Source organism: Cynoglossus semilaevis, chromosome 6 (genome assembly GCF_000523025.1).
Source record: "Cynoglossus semilaevis isolate Cse_v1.0 chromosome 6, Cse_v1.0, whole genome shotgun sequence".
In the NCBI taxonomy this organism is placed as follows: domain Eukaryota; kingdom Metazoa; phylum Chordata; class Actinopteri; order Pleuronectiformes; family Cynoglossidae; genus Cynoglossus; species Cynoglossus semilaevis.
The window spans coordinates 4,495,080-4,515,917 of record NC_024312.1 but is presented as its reverse complement, the minus strand read 5'-3'; the positions used below and the strand labels follow the sequence as shown (position 1 = coordinate 4,515,917).

The 20,838-nt window shown below is 48.4% G+C and overlaps 5 protein-coding genes and 1 long non-coding RNA gene across 12 annotated transcripts in view; 4 read left to right on the top strand and 2 right to left on the bottom strand.

The window, feature by feature from the left end:
* The window catches only part of far1 (fatty acyl CoA reductase 1), a 33,088-nt gene that overhangs the window by 6,835 nt on the left and 5,415 nt on the right, over positions 1-20,838 (top strand). Inside the window, exons 10-14 of one of the 4 annotated variants that reach the window (XR_003049993.1) lie at positions 286-457; positions 2,245-2,374; positions 2,503-2,630; positions 3,183-3,346; positions 4,264-4,362. Coding sequence is in view for 3 of the 4 variants with exons in the window: in XM_008311340.3 (XP_008309562.1) it covers positions 286-457; positions 2,245-2,374; positions 2,503-2,630; positions 3,183-3,342 (590 nt within the window). In the remaining variant the exon portion in view is untranslated. Of the gene's footprint in view, positions 1-285; positions 458-828; positions 1,001-2,244; positions 2,375-2,502; positions 2,631-3,182; positions 3,729-4,263; positions 4,430-20,838 lie in introns of those variants that run through there. The other 3 variants (XM_008311340.3, XM_008311339.3, XM_017032974.2) reach the window with 3 other exon arrangements.
* Positions 3,968-6,288, bottom strand: LOC112487164 (uncharacterized). The gene is made up of 2 exons (XR_003049994.1): positions 5,783-6,288; positions 3,968-5,296 (listed from the first exon to the last, which is right to left on the bottom strand). It is a non-coding gene; the product is annotated as an uncharacterized LOC112487164 (long non-coding RNA).
* Positions 6,321-8,805, top strand: cyb5r2 (cytochrome b5 reductase 2). Its single transcript, XM_008311335.3, has 9 exons — positions 6,321-6,335; positions 6,720-6,872; positions 7,241-7,313; positions 7,405-7,511; positions 7,592-7,721; positions 7,867-7,950; positions 8,057-8,142; positions 8,287-8,386; positions 8,478-8,805. Exons 1-9 carry the CDS (start codon positions 6,321-6,323, stop codon positions 8,648-8,650), a joined length of 921 nt encoding a protein of 306 aa, XP_008309557.1. The 3' UTR covers positions 8,651-8,805.
* poglut3 (protein O-glucosyltransferase 3) lies at positions 9,110-13,016 on the top strand. The gene is made up of 6 exons (XM_008311334.3): positions 9,110-9,730; positions 10,010-10,207; positions 10,347-10,630; positions 10,705-10,909; positions 11,417-11,613; positions 11,860-13,016. Exons 1-6 carry the CDS (start codon positions 9,493-9,495, stop codon positions 12,280-12,282), a joined length of 1,545 nt encoding a protein of 514 aa, XP_008309556.1. The 5' UTR covers positions 9,110-9,492; the 3' UTR covers positions 12,283-13,016.
* rep15 (RAB15 effector protein) lies at positions 13,169-15,965 on the bottom strand. Its single transcript, XM_008311333.3, has 3 exons — positions 15,173-15,965; positions 14,552-14,861; positions 13,169-14,402 (listed from the first exon to the last, which is right to left on the bottom strand). The coding sequence occupies exons 2-3, from the start codon at positions 14,828-14,830 to the stop codon at positions 13,857-13,859; spliced, it is 825 nt and encodes a 274-aa protein (XP_008309555.1). The 5' UTR covers positions 14,831-14,861; positions 15,173-15,965; the 3' UTR covers positions 13,169-13,856.
* Positions 16,194-20,838, top strand: part of LOC103379772 (liprin-beta-2-like) — a 13,537-nt gene continuing 8,892 nt past the window's right edge. For 2 of the 4 annotated variants that reach the window (XM_025056600.1, XM_017032970.2), the window contains exons 1-5: positions 16,194-16,583; positions 18,297-18,382; positions 18,726-18,937; positions 20,449-20,535; positions 20,677-20,790. In XM_025056600.1, coding sequence (XP_024912368.1) covers positions 16,225-16,583; positions 18,297-18,382; positions 18,726-18,937; positions 20,449-20,535; positions 20,677-20,790 — 858 coding nt within the window. In that variant the 5' untranslated portion in view covers positions 16,194-16,224. Of the gene's footprint in view, positions 16,584-18,292; positions 18,383-18,725; positions 18,938-19,563; positions 19,855-20,448; positions 20,536-20,676; positions 20,791-20,838 lie in introns of those variants that run through there. The other 2 variants (XM_017032971.2, XM_017032972.2) reach the window with 2 other exon arrangements.

Below are 20,838 nucleotides of genomic sequence, written 5' to 3'. Positions count from 1 at the left end.
GATCCCTTGCTGCCACACCCAAACCTGGAAGCCTGTGTTCACCTGTGGCCACAGATTCTGGTTCAGGATCAAACTGCTCCTCAACTGGACTGGTTTCTACACCTGAAGGAGCTGCAGTGGAAAAAAAAAAAATATATATAATTTATTTATATTTGATTTATTTATTTTCTTGGCCTGGACCTGGTCATCACCAGACTCCCACTCCCTGTTCTTCCTGGTTCTGTAGTCTGCTCTCATTGATTGTTCTCGTTCCACCACCTGCTGTGGAACATCTGTGTTTCTCAGAGTACCATGTTATATCCACATTCAAGAGGAATCCACTGGAGCAGGCCGTCCGTCGGCCCAATGTTAACCTAACGTCCAATCACCTGATCAATCAGTACTGGATCGCTGTGAGCCACAAGGCTCCGGCCTTCCTCTACGATCTGTACCTCAGGCTGATTGGACGAGAGCCCAGGTAACGTGACCGCCGATCCGGACCTCTGACCTCTTTCTCTGCTTCGCTCCTGTGACTGTCCTCTGCTGTAGTCAACTCGCTGCCATGCTAATGCTAATAAACGCTTGTGTCACTTTGTTATGTCCAAGGTGAAGAGTGTAGAACCCAGCACCCTCTGCCTGGGCTCTACGCTCTTTACTTCGTGCTGTCTGCCATGTTTGGAGGTCCCACAAATGGAGTTCAGTTCTGTTGGTGTCTTTAGGAACCCAGTCTGGGTCTGCAGGACCAGGACAGCGGCCTTGAAGATGTAGCGATGCTAACGAAAGGCTAGCAGCGGTGTAGCTGCTCAGACGTTCAGTAAAAGCCTGTCCCCCTATGTGTCCCCCATACAGAGTACTGTATTAACGTGACCTTCAAGGCCCAGCCTTTAGAGCGGGCCTTCAGAAGGCCCAATGTCACGCTGCGCTCCAACCCCTTTACTAATCACTACTGGACCGCCGTCAGCCACACGCTGCCGGCTCTGCTCTATGACGCCTATCTGTGGTTGACGGGTCGCCGGCCTCGGTAAGATCCAAACTGCCCTCACCTCCTCCCCCTCTGTCCTCACCCATTGACCCCTCCCACTGCTCCCACACTCCAGCCTGGCTGGTACTGAGACCTGTTTGGATCAAAGGCTTCAAAGAGGGTGTGTGCAGTAGCACTGACACTCTGCATTCTGATTGGCTTACTCATGACTCATGTTGGGCTGCAGCCTACTGACATCAACCATCAGTGTGAGGCCCGTGGGCTGCAGCCCACACCTGAGGCAGCAGTTAACTCACAGCAGGTCTGTTCTAAAGGTTCTCCAGTCAGAACGCTGGAACTACACAAAAGGACCTGGAACTAATGACTAGTGAAATGAACAGTCCAGCAGCCCAGTATGAACCAGGCTGCACCTCCTCCACTGGGTGTGACACCAGTCTGAGGTGTGTGTGTGTGTGTGTGTTTAGTTCCTGTTCCTGTCAGAACACGTTCTCAGCCAGGCTGTGGTTCTTCGCAGTCAAACGACCGTTTGTTGAAAGACTAAACTCTGAGAATGGTTCTCCATTTCTGGACTCTGGTCCAGGAGAGGTTCTTCTGTAGAAGAACCCAAACTGAACTTCTCTGTTGACGTCACTAAAAAAGTACTGATGGTTCTGTTGGAGTCTGTGTGTGTGTTTGTGTGTGTTCCTGTCCGCCTGCCTTCCTGTTCTGCTGCATGTTCCTCACTGGTTCTTTGTCATTCTTGATGTTCTAAACAGTTCCTCTTTCTGCTGTCAGCTGACGTTTAATCAGAAGAACAGTACCAATAACTGTCAACGCAGTCTCAAGATCATTTCATAGTGCCTGGAACTTTTATTGCCAGTTTTAAAGGAACTGAATGGTTCAATTTGATATCCGGTCATGAAGGTTCTGCAGGTGGTTCCATCTGGGATGGGACGATTTTCTCTCAGGTGGTTCTGGACCAATCAGTAGTCCAAAGTGTCCCATGGAGTCTTCTACAGTGGTCACCGTTTGAGGAGACAGAATGTTTCCTGGTGGATGCAGTTGACACATACAGTTCCTGGTACTGTTGTTCTTGTTTCTCGTCTTTTGCCATTCTCTCCTGAAGTTCTGGTTCTTCTGTGGTTGTGGTTCGTTAATTGGATTGACTCCAGACTGGGTGTGAGGACAGGAGGACAGTGATCCTGAGGACGGGGCCTCCTGGTTCTGTCCTCCTGACTGATCCTTCCTGCTCCTCCTACTAACCTCCTTCCTAACAACCTTCCTACGCTCCCCCTCCCTCCCAGGATGATGAAGACCATCTCCCGCCTCCACAAAGCCATGATGGTCCTGGAGTACTTCACCAGCCACTCATGGGTGTGGAACACGGAGAACGTGACCATGCTGCTGTCCCAGATGAGCAGTGAGGACAAGAAGGTGATGGACGCTGGTTCAGCAACTGGTCCAGCAACTGGTCTACCTGATACACTACTGTGTTCTGTTTTGTGTTCCTCAATGCGGGTTCTGGTTCTGTGGGTTTGAAACTGACTCTGGTCCTTCTGCAGATGTTTAACTTTGACGTGCGGCAGCTGCACTGGGCCGAGTACATGGAGAGTTACTGCATGGGTACCAAGAAGTACGTGCTGAACGAGGAGCTGTCGGGTCTGCCTGCCGCCCGCAAACACCTCAACAAGTAGGTACCAGTACCACACACCCCATGGTTAGCTGTTGTAACATTCAAACACTGAGCTGAATGTGTACAGCAGATTTCTCCAACTCAGTTTTGCCTAGTCAAAAAGAACATTTTGGATATCCACAACGACATTCTTCCCAGGATAAATTATGTCACCTTTGCCATTCATTTCTATGGATTTCATAATTTCAGATATTCACAATTCAGTGTTGGATATCCACAATGTAAGTTACAGATATCTGCAACTAAAGTATAGATATCTGTAAATCCGGTTTGAGAAATGTACATGCTTCTTAGCAGATATCTTAAAATACGTTTTGACTAGACAAAATGATGTTGTAGATATCTCTAACTGTCGTTTCGTCTAGTCAAAGTTCCGTTACAGAAATCTCAAATGAAGTTATGCTCAGTGGGAAAGACGTTGTTGATATCAACAATGTTAATTTGGGATAGCTTAGTGTGTAAATGTTAAAAAGGCTTGCTATACACACACACACACACCCTTGAAGGTTCAAACAGTTGATTGTGTTTTTTGTGTGTCCTTGTGCTCAGGCTCAGGAACATCCGCTACACCTTCAACACCCTCCTGGTGGTGATGATCTGGCGCGTCTTCATCGCTCGTTCTCAGATGGCCAGGAACATCTGGTATTTCGTGGTCAGTCTCTGCTTCAAGTTCCTGTCCTACTTCAGAGCTTCCTCCACCATGAGATAGTGAGGTCAGAAACATGACATCACACTCCCCCTTCACCCCTCCCCCCCCCAAACGCACACACACTCACATACACTGTCACAAAGAACATCCATCTCCACAGCAACAGAACCTGGACCAGACCTTCATCTCCCCAGTCACTAGAACTGTTTCTGCTCTTCTCTCTGTCTGGTAACCTGACCAGTACCCCCTCCCTCACCCCCACTCCCTCCCCCACCTCCCAGTGTTGGACTGACCTGGAGGTGGAGCTTAGACCTCAGTACCACTGACTATCCAGAGCTGGCAGCAGCAGCTCTAACTCCCAAGAGAAGAGCGGCAGCTGAAAATGCTATTTTCGGAGCTCGGAGCCTCGGACTGATCTGTCTGGTGGTGCTGCCCATGTTCATAAAGGTCACATGACCACTTCCACCAAACTGTGTGCTGTGGCGAAGAGTTGGTGACAGATCTTCAGTGGTGAACCTCCATCCAGTGACGCAGGAACCCCTGTGAAGGTCCAGTTAGAGAATGTTCTGTGTTCTGAGATGATTGGCTGACAGGAGCTGCTGAAGTCCATCTGACTGTTGAAGGAATCCATACCTTGAACCTCCTCATGGGGGCAGCAGTGGGTCAAAGACTCTCCTCTATTGGGTTTTCTCAATGGACTTGATGAGACATAAATCAGAACTTTGTTTTCTGAGTTTGGGTAGAACATCACAACCACAGACATATTTATTATGTGTGCGTACATGTGTGTATGTATGTGTGTGTGTGCGCCTGTGTGTGTGTGCGTCTGATGGTTGGTCTCCACTGCAGAGGTGGGCCTTTAGAACCCATAACCTGCTGCTCTCCAGTTTGGTCGTCATGGTTACCATGATTGTTTTAGTCTTGTATTCCGCTCAGGACGAACCACGTAGCATCACTGTCTTTTTTTACTGTTGATCTTAGCCTAGGCTACACTTGGAGCGTCCTCTGGGGGTTTTCAACCTTTTTACATCACACTGTCCAACAACAGAGCTCCAGGTCCAGCTCCAGGTCCAGGTCCAGGTCCTGAGAACCAGCACCACGGTGCCTTTGTTTGTAAACCAAAAAGAATAAATGATGTTTCATCCTCCGCCTGTCTGGGTTTTTATTGACTGAATGCAGGAAACAAATGGACAGACACCGAGGACGGGGGTGGAGTCTTGGTCCTGCGAACAGGAAACAGAACCAGAGACACCTGTTCTCTCTGCTGCAGAACTCTGATGATTAGAGAATTACTATATACAATTACTATATATATATTACTATATACTTATAAGAGAGAAGAATCTACTGGAGTGACCTGGAAGTCCTGCAGATGTTCACTGATTTTGGCTTCTTGATTAGAGGTGAAGCCAGATGTTGGTAAAGGTCAAAGGTCAGCATCAGCTACCATTCACTCATACATCTGGCAGGAGCCATCCCAGCAGTTACCAGGTGAGGGTGTGGTCACAACTGGTACACTGTCCATCACAGGGTCAACAACAGGGTCTGAAGAACAGGACGTTCTCTTTGACGTCACCAGGTGGTTGGACAGAAAACACTTGTGTTTTTGCTGTGCTCTCTCTGTCTCTCTCTCTCTCCTTCATCCCCCTGACAACTGTCTCTAACAGTAACCACGCCCACTGGAGCCTGATCTGCTGGGCTGAGTAAACAGGAAACCAGGGCTTATGGGCCTCAGAGCCCTGACACACACACACACACACACACACAGGAGCACTGTTTGTGTGTGTGTGTGTGTGTTAGCTGTAGAAGTCAGCCGTCACATGACCACTGAAGTACCAACAATGTTACATTTTGTGTTGGACCAAACACTGGACTATTGTCTCCTGGTCCAACTCTTCACCAGGTCCACTGTTGTTCACAGCACCAGTGACATGTGACCCTGGGGCGGTGTGGTTTACTGGTGTTTGTCGCCCTCTAGTGACATGGATAAACACCAGGATGAATCGTTACATTCCTGTAGGGGTCAGACAGTCAGGCTGTTGGTTTAAACTTTAACTTTATCTCCTTTATTTATTTTTGCTTGTTTTTGTTCCTGGCCAGAAATTTGTGCTCAACAAAGACGTGGACGACCCCGTCTCTGCTTGAAGTCACTTTTCACTCTACAATGTACATAAAATCAGACCGTACTTGACTACAGTCTATGGTCATATCTACATCATTACAGTGCCCTCCTATCAGGTCTAGCAGCTCAACAAGACACCTGCAAAACGTCTATCGTCTATCAGCTATCAGCCACAAGATCAGGCTCCTCCCACTCTTCTGTCAAGATTGAAACTTTTCTCTTCAAAGAACATCTATCCTAACAAACCCACTAACATCTAACATGAACCTCTTCTCACTCTATGACCTGCTGTGTTCACTGTAGCTTGATTGGTCCTCAAACTGTACGTCGCTTTGGATACAAGTGTCTGCTAAATGTAACGTAATGTGATGTAATCACCCAAACACAGTTGTTGATCGGTTCTCCGTTGAACCCGTCCCTGATGTTCTAGGACAGGACAGTCTCACACAGCCTCCATTGTTGATGTGGTCAGTGAATGCAGCACAGACGTTTACAGCCAAACAAAGTTCCAGTCTGTGACTGTGACGTGAAGTTCCTGTGAGGCCTTCACGGTCCGTGATCTTCACGTTGTTTCATAATAATTCAAATAATCCAGACTCATCAGAGATTATAATCCTGACCATTGTTATATCGCACAGAAACTGCCAAATGTGTGTGTGTGTGTGTGTGTGTGTTCTCCCCTCCTGCAGTGGTTTGATGTCAGCACCAGGACCCCCTCCCCTCTCTCCTCCCCTCCTCTCCCCTCATGTGTATGACCATGATCACCTCTTTTCTCTCATTGGTTCTCTGGGCTCTGTCTCACCTTTCCCCCAGACCTGGACACGCCCCCTCAGAGAGTGTGAGTGAGAGTGTGTGTCTTTATCTGTGCAGACTCTGATCTTTCCTCTGCAGCTGAGTTCATTTATTTTATTCAACTATGGATCAGAACACGGTGAGAACTGATTTGATTTTTATTACATATTTTGATGATTCTAGAACTTTCTCCTTCAACTTTTCCTGCTCAGTATGATAGAAGTCAGAGAACACTGATGAATTCTATATTTCAGTCCTAGAAAAGAACAAAATTGTTCCTGGTACTAATAAGTCTGTGTCTGTGTGTGTAAATCTTTGTTTTTAGAGAAAATATAAAAAATTGTTTTAATCCCAGTCATTGTCAATGATCGATTTTGATTCGTCGAGATCATGAAAACTGTTGACAGAGCAGAAGCTAACTATTAATTGCCATAGACAGGCAGCATGTGCTAACAGGTAGCAGGTAGGTCGAGCTAGCTGGGTGTATCTAAGCAAAAATGGTTTTGTGATCTCTGAGCTCCAGGTGGTTCCAGTGCTGATGGCTTTGTTCTTGGTACTGATGGCGTTCGTCTACTTCCTGCTGGGTGGAGCTTCTGGAGGGAAGAAGAAGAAGAAACTTCCTGTCACGCTGCAGGACCCCACAGTCAAGTACTCACTTCCTCTGATAGAGAAGCAGGTACAGCAGGGGGCAGCAGATACCAACCTGACCTCTGACCTTTTCAGCAGCTTTGATTGGATATGATTTAGATGGAAATGTTCTGAAACCATTTAAAAAATATTTGCTAGGAACTTCCGCTGCACCAGAGTCCATTTTCACAGGTGTCCTCCACTGAGGTCACATGTCTGTGTGGGACGTTCAGTCCTGTCTCCATGACAACCCAGTAGCACAAGCACAACCTACGACCCAACTAAAAGTTCTGTGGTGAGGACTGATGGTGTAGAGAACCGATGAACTGATGTTTGTGGAGTGTTCTTTACATGTGTGTAAACAGACTCAGAAAACTGAACTGTCCCTTTAAGTCGTCTGTTGTCCTTGTGTGACAGGAAATCAGTCCAGACACCAAAAGGTTTCGGTTCAGTCTTCCATCTGGAGCTCATGTCCTGGGTCTACCAGTAGGTACTGGAACTTTCACTCTTTATTTTTCCTGATTATGTCGGAACCGCAGTGCTTTACATCACACACACACACACACCTCGACTCGATCCAGGTCAGCACGTGTACCTGTCAGCCAAGGTCAACAACAGCCTGGTGGTCAGAGCCTACACCCCGGTGTCCAGCGATGAAGACCAGGGTCATGTGGACCTGGTGGTGAAGGTAATGAAAAAACCCCGGGACCAAAAAACTGCCTCCAATTCCCACGGCTCATGGATCTAAATGGAGTGACTCCTCCACAGGTGTACTACAAAAACTGCCATCCCAACTTCCCTGATGGAGGGAAAATGTCTCAGTATCTGGACAACATGGAGATAGGAGACACTGTGGACTTCAGAGGACCGAACGGACTGTTGGTGTACGACGGAAATGGTTGGTCAGCGTTTGTCTTCACAGACAAAATAGCCGTTTGAACAGAACATTAATACTGTAAATGGTTGCAGTACCCAGTAGTCACCAATAGGTGGCAGTGCAATGTCTGCAAGTTTCAAACTTTCTCTTTTGTTTGACCTCACAGGTCAGTTTTCCATCCGAGCAGACAAGAAGTCGGAGCCCAGAGTTCGGAAGTTCAAGCAAGTGGGAATGATCGCAGGAGGAACAGGTTCGTTTACACTGCACTGCAGGCAGAGGGCGCCAGTCACGGGAAAAAGACTTGAGAAAATTACCATCCAACACAGTTTAGTCTCTCCCTCCTCCCCCTCTCACAGGCATCACCCCAATGCTGCAGCTAATCCGCAGAATCACCTCCGACCCCACTGACGCCACCTGCTGCTCACTGATATTTGCCAACCAGGTCAGAGGAGGCATCAGTGATGTAATGATTATAATAATAATAATTTAAGACCGTTGTAATTTGAACTCTCTATGTAATGATTATAATAATAATAATTTAGGACCGTAGTAATGTGAACTCTCTCCCCCCCCGCCCCCCCATCAGATGGAGAAGGACATCCTCCTGCGGGAGGAGCTGGAGGAGGTGCAGAAGAACCATCCTGACCGGGTCAAACTTTGGTTCACATTGGATCGACCTCCACAAGGTAAAGAAAACAAAAGCTATGAACTCTAAGTGGGTGCTGGAGGGGGTGGGGTCCAACAGTCGAGGTTTTGATGTCATTTCCTGTCCTCCAGGCTGGAGCTACAGCTCAGGCTTCATCAACCAGGACATGATCAGGGACCACCTTCCTGCTCCGTCCCCTGAGGTCCTGGTGGTCCTGTGTGGTCCACCCCCCATGATACAGTACGCCTGTCTCCCCAACCTGGACAAAGTGGGACACAGAACAGAAAACATCTTCTCTTACTGAGTCAAACATCACATGACCTCTGACCTTTGTCCAACAGACCCACACTGATACTTGTTATTTTTAAATAATGAAATTGAAACAACAGTTTTGATTAATAAACTTTGCTGTAGCTAATGGTTAGCTAATCATTAGCTTATGCTAACCTCACACATCCACTGTGTTCGTGGATCTTTGTGTCATAAACTTGATTAAAAACTGCTCCAAAACACAAAAACAAAAAGTATCACTGCAGTATAAATTACTGCCACCTACTGGCTCTGACCTTCCAACACATTGTACTGGTAAAAGAAATAAAGAATACTTATAAATACAAGGTGGACATACCAGTGTATACAAATACACAGACTGGCTGTTGTCCCTCACAGACCACCAGGGACAGGTTTTTAGATTGTTAGTGTCCCTGGTCACGTGGTTACACCTTTAAAGTGAAGACTATTGTCCCTCACGGACCACCGTAGTTTCCTGGTGAGTTGAGGAAATGGTTAAGTTTTAATCTGTTTAAAAATCCCAGTAGAAACAAACGCTGAAACAGACGTCCGCCATGATGCCTTCATGGACCAGTCAAATTTATTCAGATTAACTCAGAGTTTGTTTGGCAAGTCAGTGACTGGGTGAGTCAGTGACTGGGTGAGTCAGTGACTGGGTCAGTAAGGAGAAGGTTTTATTGTTGTCTATTCAGTCATTTATTTATTATATATATTATTATTTTTGAGGTACAATTTTCGACGTCCGTGAAGGCATCACCGCTCAGTGGGCGTGTCCTCCACCAACATGTCCGTGCAGAAGTTTTGAAACTAACTTTCCAGAAAAAGAACTTTCTTTCTTCTCTTTTTGGGACAGAAATGCGTCTTTTATCGAGTCGGAACGTGTCCAGTGACTCGGACAAACATTTACGTCGCAGCTCAGTGTTTTTGTGCGCTTTCTTCAGTTTAAATTTATCGCTTTGTGGAAGTGAAGAAGTCGCTCCAGAGAAATGTCTGGTCTCTGGGCCCGGGCTGAACCCCAATACCGTGGTTCCGGTCCGGTTCTTTTACATCCAGGCGGTGAACAATCAGGGAGAAAACTTCACCTTCTCACCAGGTAAAAGTTAATTTAACTACAACACGGAGAGAGCAGCAGGGCTCAGGTTCTGGTACAAACTGAGCCACCAATGGACCAGGCAGGTTCTACCGTGATTCTGTAACACCAACTTTGTGGCAAAAGAGTGGTCTGAACCCGTCCAGAACTGCAGTAGTGGGTCCAGGGTTTTCTTCTGGACCATGTCTCACCAGAACTGTGGTGCTGCTGATTGGTTCGTTAGAACTTTTTAGGATGTGAATGTCCGTGGTCATGTGGTCACGTGGGTTCTGTGTTGTTCAGGTAGAGACACCTTCAAAGTGAAGATCACCTCCCTGGATCAGAAGGAGCACGTCCGCGTCCACGTGCCTCCTCCTCTGGACAGAGGGGACGGCTCCTTCCTGGTCCGGTACCGACTCTACACCACAGCCGTGGCAGGTCTGAAGGTGGAGCTGCTCCACAGGGACACTGCCGTGGCCGGGTCACCGTACACCGTCCAGGGTCAGTGACGTCGACGGTTTGTTTGAATCAGGGATCCGTGGTTCTGCAGAACACCAACAGTGTAGTTAGAGTGTGTTCTTCAGACTGACCGGGACGTCAGAGTCTGGTCCCTCACCCTCAGTGTTCTCCTGTGGCCCAGGTCCAGTCTATCACGAGTACTGTGATTGTCCAGAAGCGGACCCCTCAGTCTGGTACAGGTCCATGCAGTGTCCCAGTGAAGAGGCCCAGATCGTGGCCGACTTCAAGTCCTTCCCCTCAGTGGACCTGCAGCGTCTCAGACAGGAGGTTCCTCAGAGGTTCTCCAACAGAGGAGGACTAATTCACTACACCATCATCAACAACAGACTGTACCGACGCACGCTGGGACGATACACCGACTTCAAGATGTTCTCCGATGAAATCCTGCTGTCGTTAACCAGGAAGGTACGTTTTTATCTTGAATATCTCCTGAAACCTCTTGGTCTCTGACCTTTGTCTCACGCCACTGCTACTCCAAGGTGAAGGTTCCCGACGTGGAGTTCTACGTCAACGTGGGAGACTGGCCGTTGGAGACCAATATCAAGGACTCCGTTCCCATCCTGTCCTGGTGCGGTTCCACAGACACCCGGGACATTGTCCTCCCCACCTACGAGGTCACACACTCCACCCTGGAGACCCTGAGAGGAGTCACCAATGACCTGCTGTCAGTGCAGGGGAACACAGGTACCAGCAGGGGGACAGCCCCTCCTGTTGACCACCCTCACCAAAGTCCATAGAGAAGAGTGTAGAGTAGAGTGTAATTTTCTTACCACTAGAGGCAGCAGTGCACCTGCCCTTTAATTGCTTACGTAGTTGGATTTCTCTTTGGAATTTGGTTTGAAAATGATCACAGCAGTCCGTCCTACTGCTGACTTCATCAGACTCACTGCAGTGACACGTGTTGAACATAGGGGGCAGCAGTTGACCGTCAGCTTCAGTATCATGTTACTTAAATGACAAACCAGTCAAACAGATGATGTCACATCACATCACATGACATCCTGGCAGTTGACCGTCAGCTTCAGTATCATGTGACTTAAAGTGATGTTTGGACTGAAATGACAAACCAGTCAAATAAATGACGTCACATCACATGAGATCTTGAAGAGCTGCAGATTCGTCCAGGTAGACGCATCAGCTCCCTCACCCTCTCTGACTCCCCCTCTCCTAAATCTTATTTCCGGTTCCCAGGTCCTCCGTGGGTGAATAAATCGGAGTCGGCGTTTTTCCGTGGGCGGGACAGTCGAGAAGAACGTCTGCAGCTCGTGGCCTTGTCCAAGAAGAACCCAGAACTGTTGAACGCTGGAATCACAGGATGGTTCTTTTTCAGAGACCGAGAGAAAGAGGTGGGAAAAGCAGCTCTGGTCGGGTTCTTCGACTTCTTCAAGGTGAGAGAACCTCAGGTTTTACTGCAGTAGTACTCCGACAGTGTCCGACAGGTTTGATTGGTTAGTCATCAAAGGTCTGGAACTTTCTAAACAACTTAGGAACTGTTGTTGTTGTCACTGATTCACCGAAGGCTGCAGAAAACAAGGTCAAAGTGTTATCAAGTACTACAGTACTACTATAGTACTACTACAGACTAATAACATCCAGTACGGGTGACTTCTTTTCTCTTCCCTCCATTCTTTCAGTTCAAGTACCAGGTGAACATTGATGGTACGGTGGCAGCCTATCGGTTCCCGTACCTGATGCTGGGCGACAGTCTGGTTCTGAAGCAGGACTCTCAGTACTACGAGCACTTCTACATGCACCTGCGGCCTGGTACTCACTACATCCCAGTGAGGAAGAACCTGTCGGATCTCCTGGACAAGATCAGATGGGCCAAAGAGAACGACGCTGAGGCCCAGCGGATCTCCAGAGCGGGTCAGACGTTGGCCCGGGAGCTGCTGCAGCCCACCAGACTGTACTGCTACTACCACAGGGTCCTGTCGACGTACGCCGACCGACAGAGGGGGCGGCCGTCCAGGCACCCAGACATGGAGCTGGTTCCTCAGCCTGACGACCAGACGGCCGTCTGCTCCTGTCACCGTGGAAACCTCCGAGACGAACTGTGACGCTGTCTGTCCTCGTCCTCCCACGGTCCGAGGTTCTGACCCACAGAAGAACGCCTCCTCCAGGACCAACAACACTTGACGTTCTTCTGAGGTAAAGCCTGGTTCTTCACAGAGGCTCAGGTCAGAGGTCAGAGGTCAGGTGGAATTTGTCTGTCCAGACCTTATATCAGTGTGTGTTTGACTTTTGTTTTCAATGTGAAAAAATACTTGAAGTTTTCATCAATTCCTTAAAGTGAGTCGATAGTCGCTAACAACGACTGAAGCATAAAACAAATAAGATAAAAGTAGTAAAATGAGGTCAAAGTTAATCCAGATCAGAAGTAACTTGGTTCATTAAAGCTAAATATTAGTTAAAAGGACTAGATGAAAAGTTAGCCACAAACCATGTTTAACAGTGTAGCACAGTAGCTAAAGGTTAGCGGTCATGGGTGTACTACAGGTTAGTCAAGATAAAAGGTCCTGGTGTCAGTCGATGGTCAGACCAGGTGCTAACAGGTAAAAACAAATGCCTTTTAATTCTCAATTCTACAATCCAGGCCTTTCAAAATAAACTGCACTTTTATTTTGAATAGCAGTGATTAGTGCTCAATACAAATGTAAACACTGGGCTGTTGAAGAGACAACAGCAGAAACCTCACTTTAGTTTTTATATAAATCAAACGTTTTTGTAAACCTCAGTTTTTTTATTTGCCTCATCTTTGTGTCTTTTTCAAATTAAAAGAACGTTCCTGTCACCGTTCTGTCTTCTTTCTGTTGACACTTGATGGGACGTCATCTACAGCAGATGAATATGTGGCCAATAGGTGGCAGTAATAACTCACATGATTCACGTCTGATGGTAAATGCCAAAGGAGACCAGCAGAGGTCGTCGCTTCCTCTGTTTCTCTGAGGTTTCTGGTCTGATCTGGTTTATATTCCCCTCCTTCAGCAGAAACAGTTGTTCGTAGCATTAGCATGGAGCTACCAGTACCAGTGCGTTTGTGTACCACAGGTCACAGGTCAATATTTACAGTCCTACACTAAACAAAGATCAGACCTAGACAGTGTAGTTCAGGTCCGGACTGAAGGGTGTGGTCTGGGTGGAGTCCTCCTCACCCCCTCTGTCTCCTGTCTCACCCGCAGCAACAGTGACAAAGAAATGTTTTGTTCAAATTTTTGTTTTTATTATTTATTATCATAATATATTAAAATGGAAACCTATGACATCATCACCAGCATCAGCTCTGATTGGTTTGTCTGATTGGTAATGACCAATGAGTAGTAATTATAGTAATGGTAATGATGATGATGTTGAACATGTCAGTTAGTCACAGTGGTCACCAGGGGGTTCCTAGTTCTAGTCTTGGTCGCGACATCAAACGTCATGGATCATCATCATCATCATCATCATCATCATCATCAGTAAATCTTAACTCATTGAACTGACCTTTGAACTTTCCAAGAATGAATTTTTAGATTCTAGGGTTGAAAAGCCAGAACCAGCAGATGGTGCTGATGAGAGCTGTAAGGACTGAATCAGAGAACTGCTGTGTGTTCAAGTCCCACCCACTGTGATCTCCTGGTTCTGGGGAGAGTTAGCTGAATTTGATCATGAGAGTCAGTGGGTCGTGGTCCTTCCTGGTGACCACAGCCTGCATCATTCCTGGAGGGGTGTGGAGATACCTGGAGCCTTTGAAGAAGTTCTCGATAAACGCTCGGTCGATTTTGTTGCATTTGCCGATTGCTGCCTCAAAGTTGTTGCTGAGGACGCCGTAGATGTTTCCCTTGTCGTTTTTCCTACCAAAGAACAGGAAGAGTGCGTAGCAGTCCTTACCGATGGAGGTGCAGAAGTCCACCAGCTTCTCGTACATGTTCCTGCTGCTGGACTCCATCTGGGCCAGCTGGAGGGTCTCACTGAAGGCTTCTGTGGGGGCGCTGTCCTCCTCAGCTTCTTCTTTTTCTGGCAGGTGTAGGACTTGGACGGCGATCTGGACCCTGGGGTTCTTGCTGGGTTTGTCCAGAAGGGCCCAGACCCAGTCGGGCCCCAGGAGGATTCTCTGTTCGGGGGTCATGGCGGTGCAGTTGAAGGTGTCAGTCATGTTGAGGCAGACCGACTGAGTGATGTAGGTCATCAAGAAGACCTGGAGAGGGAGACAAAGTCTGGGTTTGGAAAATCACTCTTCAACTGAAGTACTATGATAATACCTGCATTATTTAGCAGAGGGCGCTGTAAACAAAACCAGTGCTGAATGTGGGTCAGTATCTCGGAAAACCCTCCCCTGGTACTGACCTGGGTGAGAACGTCGGGGCTCGGGTGAAACTTGTTCTCTGGGTCCTTGAAGAGCAGGTACTCCTGGGTTCTGGACGAGGCGGCGGTGATGCAGTCGTTGAAGAGGGGGATGAAATCGTTAGCTTTAGCCACAGGGGGCTTCCTCAGAGTGGCGAAGATGCTGGGCCGTGGAGCAGGGGTTTCCTCAGGCTCGGTTCTGGAGTAGGTGTTCTTGATAGGAGGCAAGAAACTGGAGTTCTGGAAAGGGTTGGAAATGGGCTTGATGAGGTTCTGGCCCATGTTGGCTGGATGGTGGAGAGTGGGTCAGATACTGTGGAACAGAAGCAGAACAGTGAGGAGAAGACGAAGACAGAAAACTCTGGACAACAGTGTCCGCCTGGTCCTGTCCGGTATAATCACCAGGACCATGGAGCGGTACCAGCCAGTTTGTCATTGGTTCATCTTAACTAACATTTATTATTAATCAAAGTGAAAGAAAAAGTTAATTTAATTGTTCTACAGTGAAGAACTGGTCCACCATATGGTACCACTGTTCTCTGACAGAGGAACAGACTTGAGTCAAATGGAGTTCCTGATTCAAAGGACAGACTCGTCATAGAAGACTAGATCAGAGGGTCTTACCAGGACGGGTCTGGACCTGTGGTCTTCTCTTCACTGCGGCCCTCTCAGACTCCCAGGAACAAGGTTCTGCTGCTGCTGCGGCTGCTGCTGCACACTGAGGAACTCAGGAGTCCTCAGTGTGTGTGTGTGTGTGTGTTTAATAAAGAGCATTTTCTCTCCCCCCAGGCCTGGAGTCACAGCAGGTGTCAGTAAACAGAAGACTCAGAGAGTCAACAAAGAGCCTCGTGGTCCAACATGTCAAAAGGGCTGGGTGGGGTTCAGGAGGCGTGGTGTCGTCACCCTCCGGCACCAGGCCGGGTCTAGAACCTGTTAGCCTAGCAACAGCTCAGCGTTTCATGTTGAAATATTCTAACAGTCTGGTCGAGTCAGGTTGGAAGGGTTTTAGATCCAAGTCCAAGTCGGTGAAAAAAAAAAAGATGAAAAGTTTCCCCGTGTCCAAGTCCAGGTCCTTGAAGAGCACGTTGAGGACATTTGAGTCCAAGCTCCAGGAGTTCCAGTCTACGTCCAAGTCACCGAGGTGACCAGGACTGGGAGGAAGTGAAGAGTCAGTTACTGGGAAAAAAAAATCCAGATCCAGGTTTGAATCCCAGTCCCTGAGGAAATGTTGAGGGTCAGGACCCAAAGTTTTGATCCCTGGACGACGAGGTCCAGAGACTGGATTGTTCATTTAATAATAATAATGGGATGGCTGACGTCACTGATGACGTCACTGTTACTCTGCTCAGGGCCATTTTTTCTCCTGGTGCTTTTGTTTTTACCGTGAGCGCCATCTGTCACACATCAAGTGTAAAACACCACACGGTGAAGATGGCCAGCAGGGGGCGTGAGAGGATATGGCAGCACATCTTCAACTCTTCAACCGCACAACTGGACAACTCTCGGGGTTCTTCTGTCACCTGTGAAACAATCACAAAAAAAAAAGCAAAGAACCGAGTTGGACCTAGAGAAAAGAAGTTCTCGATGTTCACGGCGGGAAACTGTGGGTTGTTAGCTCAACATTTGAACTGAAAATACGGACAACTGTTAGCCTCCAACTGCTAATTCTGTCCTTCATGTTTTTGGAGTATTACTGCGTCGGTGTATTTAACAGTAAATCATGTCAGTTGTCTACAGAGCGCTGCTGTATCACAGAGAAGGCCTGTTTCCGAGCATCCCCTGAAGGCAGCACAGCCCCGCCCCTCCGTTGGCAGCAGGTGAAGCTGCTGATCCCCTCAGCTGATCCTCACTCACAGGATCAGTCCCGCGCTGATCGTCACTCTTCATCACTTTGCTGCCTCGACACCGCAGGACTGTGCGTGCGTGCGCGCGACTGCCATGATCGCGAGTGCACGTGTCCGTGCGCCTCACATCGTTTCCTGTCTTTACAAGTGAATCCGAGGATTTTAATGTGTGTGGAAGAAGTTCACTCTGGGTGAGTACTGTGTGTGTGTGTGTGTGTGTGTGTGTGTGTGTGTGTGTGTGTGTGTGTGTTCACGACACTCACGTAGTGACACAATCCAAATACTGTGGGATACAGGGAGTGTGAGTTTGTGTGCATCTGTGTGTGTGTGTGAACGTGTGTGTGTGTGTGTGTGTGAGGCCGGCAGCTCTGAGACACGTCGAGAAGTGCGCTCTGGGTGGGTGCTGTGTGTGTGTGTGTGTGTGTGTGTGTGTGTGTGTGTGTGTGTGTGTTCACGACAACTTCTTCACGGATCGACTACTCTATCCTTTATTTCTCGGTGAATCGACCACTTTGGTCTAAACACAGTGAAATATTTGTAATGAGTACACAGTACACAGTACAGAGTACTGTGTTTACTGCCGATCGATCCCTTATTTTTTCACCGATTAATTGATCACTGGTTGTCGATTAGTTGTTTGATGTTCGTTACTGAAACCATGGACAGAAACTGGTTCTGTCACTGCAGCAGGAGATGTTTCAACAGAGGGGAACGCCTCCTCCCCCACCTCCCCCTCCTCACCCCTCCTCCTACACCCACATTGATATTCACTCATTAGCGCCCCCCCCCCTTATGACTGCAGGTGTGAGTGAGAACCAGCGTTAGTTCCAGCCAAGGTTCCTGGTACGTTTGTCCTCACTGTTGGTACCGAAGAGGGACAGGTGTCCACTCCTGTGGGCCACTCAGTCAGTCTGGAACCTGTCTGCTCTGTATCTGGTCTACTCCGTGTGGGCTGCACGTTCTCACTCTGTGTTGAACCAGTCCGACCTGTTGGGCTTATTGTTTGTATCCATAACGTGGGCTACACTCTTCTGGTCCTCGCTGTGTTGAACCAGGCAGACGCATGCAGCCCATATCTGTGGTCCCAGATATGGGCTGCATTCTTGTGGCCCAATGGAGAAATCATCAGAGTGGTTTCCAGAATCTGATCCCAGTTTTTTTTATCTAATAAAAGTGGGCTCCAGTCCATCTGGGTTGCTGCCTACACCTGGCTGAGACAGTAGGCTGTGGGCCTCATCCACTCAACATTGGGCCACAGTGTGGTTGATGACTGATGTACTGGTGTGTGTTCATAACTGTGTGGATCCTCCGTCAGTCCTGACTGCGGTTGATCCGCTCAGTCAACAGTGACGTGGGCGGAGCTACAGGAACCGGTCGGACGGTCTCAGGTCGGACTAACTGGTTCTTGTGCAGACACTGAACTGTAGGATATTTAACCATTAACCACCAACTGGGACTGAGTCAATGACCTTTGAACCCAGACCACTGAGTGTTTGCTCAAAGTTTGACCTGAAACAGGGGCTACTGAGTTAGCTCACAGGATGGCTAACACATTAGCCTTCAGCAGCTGACACACACACACACACACACACACACACACACAGAGGCTTTGTGCTGTTGAACAGAGTCTGTGTTGTGTAACTGAATGGTGCTGTCACTAACACACACACACACACACAGAGTGGGGGGGCTGTCTTTGATGAGCTGCTCTCTGAGGTCAAAGGTCACCCATATAAGGTGGTCTACAGCTGATGTGAATGTGCACACAGCACATTTCATCAGTTCATGGAACGGTTTCTCTGCAAGCTAAAAGGTTATAAAGTGAACCAGTGCCCCCTACTGTTGTTTGGTGGAGGTGTCACGCTGATGTCTCATCTGTTTACTTCCTTCTTCCTGTCAGAAAGCTCTGGACTTCCTGCTGTCACCATGGAGACGGAGGCCAGTCACATGTTGGAGGCGGCGCTGGATCAGATGGATGACATCATCGCAGGTACCAGTGATGTCATCAAAGATGGAGGGAAAATTCTAGCTTTCTATTGTAGGGACAACAGAAGAGTGGTCGCTGCTCCTGCCATACAGCAAGAAGGTCAGCTGTTCAATTCCCGGCTCTAAATGCTGCTGCAGTTTCCTCCTCTCTCTAAACTTTAGCTTTAGGGACTTCAGGAGTCTACAGACCGGGACCGTTAGAGCCGGGATTGAACCTCTGACCTTCTTCAAGCACAAGCACTTACCACTCTTCCACCTTGGCCTACAGAAATAGTATTCTCCAGATGGAAAAATGTTCTTCTAGTCAGTCCATCATCTCCATCATCTTCATCATCTCCACTCTCTAGGTTCCAAAGCAGCAGCAGTGGTGGACTTCTCCATCAACTTGTACGACCTTGGTTCTTCCATCAGTACCGACCCGCTGCAGGTGGTCCAGTTGGCTGAGGACCTGAAACTGGCCCTGGATCTTCATCTAAACCAGGAGCACAGAGAAACCCTGAGAGAACAGCTGCAGACGGAGACGGTGGAGACTCTGAGGGACTGGCTGTGGGGAGACCGGGTCAGTACTCCTCTGTCATGGTCCACCATGTGGGTCTAACCCTCAGCCCACTTCACTACAGGACTGTTTAAAGAGTTAATCACAGCTGTTTAACCTGTGTCCTTGACCTGCAGGGGGTGCTGGTTTTTTTTCACACGGCAGAACAAAGAACCCATTTATTTTCTGTTTGGTTCATGTTTATCAGTTTCACTCTTCAGGCTAACAGTTAGCAGGATTTCTCAGAGACCTGTCGACGCCCTGAAGACTCTTCATGTCCACTTATTTTCTGACTGGGCTGCAGTTTACACCCCCACCACCCCACCTCGATTATAGAAGTCAGCCAGATGCAGCCAGCAGCTAGCATAGAGTTCAGTAGAGTCTGACGACTCAGTGGAGAGAAAACGACAGAAACATAAACAAAAAAAAGTTCCAAACAGAGGAACAGGAAAACAGGAAAGTCTGACTCCCCCTCCCCTCACCCCCTCCCTCCCCCATTCATCCCCCAGACACCAGTTTTCTGAGCTCAGCCATTTGACTATCAGAGAAAGTTGAGAAGAAGGAAAGAAGAAGAAGGAGGAGGGGGGCGGGGGGGCACAGAAGTAAAAATAGGAGCACAAATAAGGAGGGGAAGGAGGGGGAGGAGGAGGGGGAGAAGAAAAGAAGGAGGAGGCTCAGAGTGATGAAGGTTTGGAGAGAGTGAGAAGAAAAATCAGAAAAGAGGGGAGTGAAAAACTGTCGGACGGAGGGAGGGTGAGGACGGGGGAGGGAGGTTCCTGTTTCTGTTAAACTCTCTCTCTCACACAGTCAGTCAGTCAGTCAGACAGGCGGCTGTAGAATGAACAGTGTCAGTGTCAGGCAGAGGCAGCCTCTGATTGGCTGTCAGCATGGAGACGCCCATTGACTTCTACAGACACTTCACCTGGATGAGGAGGAGAAAGGTGAGACTCCTTCACTCGTTTCCTCTCCTCACAGCTGCTTCCTTAACACCTGGAGGAGATAGAGACGGAGCGAGAGAGAGGGAGGGAGAGAGAGAGGGAGAAAGAGGGAGGGTGGGACAGAGGGAGGGAGAGAGCGCGAACGTCCGAGTGTTAACGCTGTGATGTCACTTCCCTCATGTCCATGTGACTGTGTGTGTGTGTGTGTGTGTGTGTGTGTGTCAGCTGACTGCCTCAGTGTTTCACTCCCGGTTCTCAGTTGAACCAGTGTCTGTTTCTAATCGATCACATGAGGTTCTGGTACTGACTGTGGAGGTTCTGGTACTGTTTCAGTACGGTACTGTTTCAGTGGTACCAACAGCGGTGCCGCCCAGACACACATGGTCCTGGTGGAGTCCACAGCAGGTCATGGGCCTCATTACCAGAAGGTGGCGTCCTGCATGTGCTCATACATTCTTCAGCACTGGGATCATCAGTTCCCTGGAACTGTTTGTCAGCAGATGTTCCACCCACTCTCCAGCCAAAACCCTTGTCCTAAAAACTAAAACTCAATGTGTGTGTGTGTGTGTGTGTGCGCGTGTGTGTGTGTGCATGCAGGTGAAAGTCTGCTCTACAGAAAACAATGACAGCTACCAGGAGAGGCTGCTTCGTCTAGAGGGCGACAAAGAGTCTCTGGTGCTGCAGGTCAGAACCGACTCGTTTTCACCTTTGATCATTTTTCTGCAGTAACAACAACGCTTAAGCTAACCTCGACTCAGATCACCGCTAACTTTAGCTCAGCTTTTGTTGTTGTTGGTAAGTCATAACGACTGTGTCATCCGACAGGTGAGCGTCCTGACCGACCAGGTGGAGGCTCAAGGAGAGAAGATCAGAGATCTGGAAAGTTCTCTGGAGGAACACAGGCAGAAACTGGCTTCAACAGAGGAGCTGCTGCAGCAGGGAACACACACACACACACACACACACACACACACCCCCCCGCTGTAA